This window comes from Labrus mixtus, chromosome 2 (assembly GCF_963584025.1).
Source record: "Labrus mixtus chromosome 2, fLabMix1.1, whole genome shotgun sequence".
Taxonomy (NCBI): domain Eukaryota; kingdom Metazoa; phylum Chordata; class Actinopteri; order Labriformes; family Labridae; genus Labrus; species Labrus mixtus.
In genome coordinates this window covers 27,475,034-27,481,033 of record NC_083613.1, presented here as the reverse complement: position 1 = coordinate 27,481,033, position 6,000 = coordinate 27,475,034, and the positions used below count along the sequence as shown (strand labels likewise).

The window sequence follows — 6,000 nt, the reverse complement described above, 5'->3', positions numbered from 1 at the left end:
ATTAGCTATTATTAGTTGTTTTGTTTGTACCAGAAAATAAGCTGTGTTGTGCTGCTATTAAGTAGGTCATTTTAACATGGGGCCTGTGGGTAATATCACTTTTGGTACTTTCACTTGCAAAAATTGTTCACACCGACTTTACCCGAAACAAATTAATGCCAGCAACCTATTAAATTTCTCTCTGAAGTCAGGGTGAGCATATGTGACAAGGCAGCGTTATGTGTGTGTGAACAACCAACTCAGGAAGATTTCAGGGGCAGCCTGGAGTGCACTTTTGAAAACGACTTTTTAGAGCCAACGTCAAGTGGCTCCTGAGGAACTGCAGATTCTGGCGCTGATTTGTTGGCTTTTGTTGTCAGCCCTTAAGGTTGCCCCTTGGTCAACCACTGTGATCTGTACTGAAATAGAACAATAATGATTGCAATTAAATTTTGACTTGAGGACCAGACTTTTATGTAAACACACTTAACTTACGGTGTACGTGGTAAATATTGTTATCTGATAAACATAAGCGTGTTAGCATGCTTGCAGTTGACATCAAAGCGTTTGTGAGCGCAACAGAGCAGCGAGCCTGGACGAAGACGTTTTGTTCAGGATTACATTTTGCTTTAATGCTCCATTTAAATGCTCGGTTCTCTTGCAGCTCACATGCACGGACATTCTTGTTACACATGTTGTTGATTGAACATGTGTTTGCACAGTGTCACTAAAGGATCAGTTGTGACGTAGACCAGTTGTCCTGTGGCCGTGCAGGATGTTAGGACAGAAGGGGAAGGCTTTTCAAATTAGAGACCCGTGTTGGATGTCCACATGAAGTAATGAGTGGATAGCCCGAGTCATGCTCTGTGTCAGCCTCTCTTCTTCAATCACAAGCCATATTCACATGGAAGCTACTGTGACCGAAAAGATCTGCCTTTCGTTACACTGCACTCAGCGTAACCACAGAGCGCATCATGTGACATGCTACAGAGGAGTCTTGTTGAACTTGGATCTTTTCCCTTGAGTACAACCATCTGTGTCCCTGGAGAGCCAACATTGATGGCAGTGTACAGTTTCCCAGCGAGGCCCCTAAGAAAAGACTCATCCAGGGACTCACCTAACATCTGGATGACCCAAAGGTCAGAGACTGGGGTTACAGGGATCGTTGGAAGGGGCTTCATTCCATTTTGTCCCTGCTGCTTTGACACACTAGTCTTTGTACTACTGAGTTAGTTTAGGTGACATAGCTTGCTGTAGCACTTGTCTATGATTTTATACAGTGATTATTTTTTGCTAATTTAAATGTAAATTGTTTCAGTGACATTATATGTAAATACTGCTGCTTTTACTTTGTCTGGCTGCTGAGTGCTTCTGACAAATTACTATATTAGGAAATGAATTACTGGCATTTTGTTCCTTTTGTGGTTTTTTCTCCTTTCTGTCTACTATGTAGACTATATATACTATATAGATATTACGTCAGAAGCACTTCCAACATGTTACCTTTTGTCAGAAAACTTTTGTTGTTGGTTTACAATTGACAGATGTTTAAAAAATGTATTCCTCGTGCTTATCTGTAGAGATATCAAGCTTTGCTATTTTTTCGTCATTACCAGTGTGTTTGGATAAGAATGCTTGACCAGTTACAAGATGACAAATTTTTAGAAGAAAAGCATGCCCCAGGAGTAACTGCCAAAATATTAGAGCAATCTCTCTTGGATCACAGCCAGGAGGTCTTGCGAGGCAGCTTGTCTGTTACTAATCAAAACCAACTGGTGGTAGCCTTGTCCACCCTAAGTGAAACAGCACACTTAGGCAGAACTAGGGAAAACGTCCACTTAGAAAAGGAATGAGACCAGATTTGAAAGAAGACGCGGAGAGGAAGTTTTTGAAACAGCGAGGGGAGAAAGTACATTAGAGGAGGGAGGAGGGAATAAATGCGTATAGTGTGCTTGGTGAGTTGTGAGACGGGGGATGGGGCTCCAAGGATGTGACTCAGACTCCCTGTCAAAACCAGTGGGGAGGGGACCTGATGAGAAAAAGGATAGAACGGAGGAGAGCAGGGGTGGAGTGGGGGAAAGAAAACCCAGCCCCTCTTACACCACCCCGACCCTTCTGCTTTCAGCGTCAGCAAAAACCCTAATGTGATCAAGATGGAAGTTGTCTTTGGACGTCTCACTGTTCCCCGGCTTTCTGCTTGCCTTCCGAGGCTTCACTGCCTTTCGGACAGTTTCACAGCCAGGATATTGACTGGAGTCCAGAAAATGGCTTGAAGAAACCAAGACTATGGACTTCTTACAAAATAAAAACCTATATCAACTCGCATGGAAAAAGATGGATTCATATTTCATGGACGCATTCCTTTCAGTGGATGAATGAAAAGGCAACTTGTGACGTTTCTGGAGAACTGATCTTAAAGAAAATACTGGATCTACAACCTATTTTTTGGATTCTTGCCGGTTGACTTTTTTCTAAATATACAGCTACTGGATTATTATTTAAACCACTGAAGAATTTAAAAGAAGTAAACATTGATCAAACTCCTGCATAAAATATCTGAAATGCTTTGAGGTGTCAGTTATGCTGTTGGTTTAAGGGCGAGAAGACGGAACAACTACTTTGGTACAATATTTACAAACCTCCTTTGGATTTCTTGAAAAAACTGGATTTAGGCTCATGCCAGAGGGTGCAGATGACAGTTGGGACCCACCGGATCTTCTCTTGAGGAAATAAGAGGTGATGAAGTGAAAAGACAAACACCCATCTCAAATCTTGATAACATGTTTTAAAAAGTGTTAGGTCAGAAGCAGCTCAGTGACATAGTGTCCAGAAACTTCTTTTGTGATCCATGTAACATGTGAACAATGAGAGCGATTTTGTCATCATGTTAAAGCCTAATTTTCCATACACATCACGGCTTATCCAGGATGTCCTTTTAACCCTGCGCTTGCTTATATAGTTAAACTTCTGACATTTTTTTCTGTATTATATTATGGCAGATCTACAGCATGAATCAAGTACCTACTGCTGTTTGAATCTATGTGTTCTTTTGCTTCTGTACATTCTGACCTAGAACAACAGGGGGAAAAAAAACCACAGTATAGAGCTTGGTTTTGATTAATGTGATGCTGTTGGCCTGTGCAGACCCAGCTGTTCAGGGACCCTGACTGTCATTGGAAGTTTCAGTTTTTTGAGTGCATGGTGAGATACAGAAAGAAAGTGAACCAACACCCTGATTCTCCAAGACCAGTTTTAAATTTGCATCTGTAAAGTTAGTGTTTAGGGAACGTTTGCGGTGTAAATTTGTTGCAGTTCACTTCACAGATATGTTACAATGTAAACAAGGGACACCTTCATTTATCTTGATTATCTTGATGTTTTAGAAGCTTTGTTTACTCTACTCCTCAGAGCACCATTACACTGTAGGCAAAGACAGCTGTTTCAGAAGAAGGACATTCAATGTAGTTATCAGACTGTAAAGTAACATCTGGCACAGCTCTGCTATTAAGATATCATCTTTCCATGTAAGATTAGCAAATCTTGGATGCTGTCATCTCATACAGATCCAGCAGAGTTTAAACTGTGAACGCAACATAAATACACCCCTCTTGAAATACTCCTCAACTGTTTACTTTAAAAGTAAAACATTATGTATCATGCTGTCATCTGCTCATTTATTTTCTGTTAACTCATAATTTGAAAACACTGGTTTCTCATCCCATTTTTCCTCTCGCTTGCAGCAGATCCGGTTCTCCATTTTTCTCCCTGGCAACAAAACGAGCTCTATGGCATAAAACTGGCTGTCCACCATGCCAGTAGCCATACGGAAAAGAAGTTGGGAGGAGCATGTGACGCATCCTTCAGGATTGCAGTACAGTTATGATGATTTGGATCTGGTCTGCTGTCATGGGGTGGACAACGAGGGTCCCTGGATGGCAGCGGGGGCTTCCAAACAAGGTCGACGTATGAGGTGTGCTTCCATGCCAGAGGGCTGCCATCGACTGCCCCCAGAGGATGCGGCCCAGACTCTTGAGCTCACAAATGACGATAAAGACCCAGAACAGTCGATGGAAAGTCACGAAAAAGTTCCTCTGGATTTGCAGGACGAATCAGTTAATCACTTTCATGAGTTTGTGGAAGATGACATTCCTAAAAGGGCTTCTGAATCAGAGCATCTCAAAACCACAGTTGTTGGAAATTCTAGGGAATTTAAATTTAGCTGTAACAGTGGGATGTCCATAGCAGACCATTCTTTTTCAGTTTGTAGCAGTAGTCACGGCGAGAAAACTACTAATGGTGAAGGTAAAGATGGTACAGAGAGTGTCCAGAATTCTGACATTTGCAATAATGATAGTGTCTTTAAAAATCCACATTTTCTTCGTGAAGAGCAACAATGCATCTCTATCTCTTCTAACAATGGGCTTCCACTGTCTGAATCTGCTGGTGAGAAGCCTGGCAAACTTCCAAATCAACAGGAAACAAAGGAGAGCCATACACAGGGTGACTGCAGACCTCCTGAGATATCTGCTCTAAACCGGTCATCCACAGAACTGGATCCTAACACTGACCTCCCAGATGTAGATGTAGAGGAAGAGACCATTTCCACCTCTGGCCATTCGGATATAAATGTAACCTTACCTGTTGGTCTCCAACACTGTTCCGTTAATATGATGGAGAGTGGCGAAGTGATGTCACAAGCTAACAAAACAGTGGAACCAATTGTGACTTTTGTGGTAGAAGAAGTATCTGACGAAAGAGCAAATGAAAGCTGGAGTGCAGATTCTGCAGAAAAACTGGATGGATTAAACAACCAAGAACATCTGAATGGAAATACAGGACTTGATTATGACTCAAGAGACATTCAAGAAGGAGAGCTGGATCATCATGGCACCACTAGGGCATCGGATGTTGCTAATGATTGTGAAATATCCTCCCAGATATCATTGAAACAGCACAATGTTGAAATAACAGTGATGGACAGGCATCATGGAGAAGAAAGTGTACAAGCTGAAGGCAGTGAGATTGCATCTGAAGTCAAGAATGGACCAGTCACATCAACTGATATTATTGTCGATGGTCAGCATTGCTCTTTGACGGTTAACAACGCTATGTCATCTGCAAAACTAGACACGGAACAATATTCAGATGGAAACCCAGTACTGGCTAACAGTCAGTGTCCAAACATGGATGAACAAACAACGACCTCCATCAGTGAATCAACAGAAAACATCCATGAAATCTCAGTGTCCAAAGAGTCAGCTTGTTCTGAGGATCTAGTCACGGCTATGCAGTTGGAAAATTGCGCCTCAAAACTGGATACAATCCCAGAAGTTAGCCACGTTGAGCCAGATGACACCCCTGCACTGAATCCTGAAAAGATCTCATGTTTCACCCAAAGTCCAGATGTTCAGCACCTCTGTGTGAGCAATAAACATGCAGCCACTGAACAGCACCTAGAGAACCTGCTTCCATGCACTGCAGAGGTCAACGATGAGCTCTCGCCAGAGGAACTCCATGGCAACCTAGAGGACTGTGGGTGTTGCTTTGGTGAGTCACCTGCCTCCAAGGTGGCAGATGGTCAGGGAGAACACCACAGGATGGGAACTACTGGGTCTAGAATGGAGGAGACAGATGATGAGGCACAAGCTGTTATTTACAGTAACACACAACTTTCCAGTCCGGTTTTAGAAGCAACAAATGAACCTGGTGATCAGAGGGATGACAACGTGGTCAAAGTGCGCATGAGAAAGGTAAGGATGCATATAATATAGTTGTGGAAGATCATGATTGACGCAGGCTACAATACTTTCTGTCTTTGTCCTGCCATTTGTGTTTAGAACACACGACTCTTGCACCTCAGAAACTTGAAATTAAGTTATTTTCTTCTGAACTGACTGGGCATATTGGGCCTACAAATCATTTTTGTCCCACACTCTGGCAAGCACGTAGGAAAACAATGACTTCACTCTCACATGCTTGCAGTTGTGTGAGTGGGGGGATCTGTGAAATGTTTTACTCTTT

The 6,000-nt window shown here is 42.4% G+C and overlaps 1 protein-coding gene across 1 annotated transcript in view; it reads left to right on the top strand.

Moving 5' to 3' along the window:
• Window positions 1-2,173: 2,173 nt before the first annotated feature.
• dlc1 (DLC1 Rho GTPase activating protein) overlaps window positions 2,174-6,000 on the top strand; it is an 84,711-nt gene continuing 80,884 nt past the window's right edge. The window contains exons 1-2 of the mRNA XM_061059616.1: window positions 2,174-2,715; window positions 3,720-5,729. Coding sequence (XP_060915599.1) covers window positions 3,789-5,729 — 1,941 coding nt within the window. The 5' untranslated portion in view covers window positions 2,174-2,715; window positions 3,720-3,788. The remainder of the gene's footprint in view (window positions 2,716-3,719; window positions 5,730-6,000) is intronic.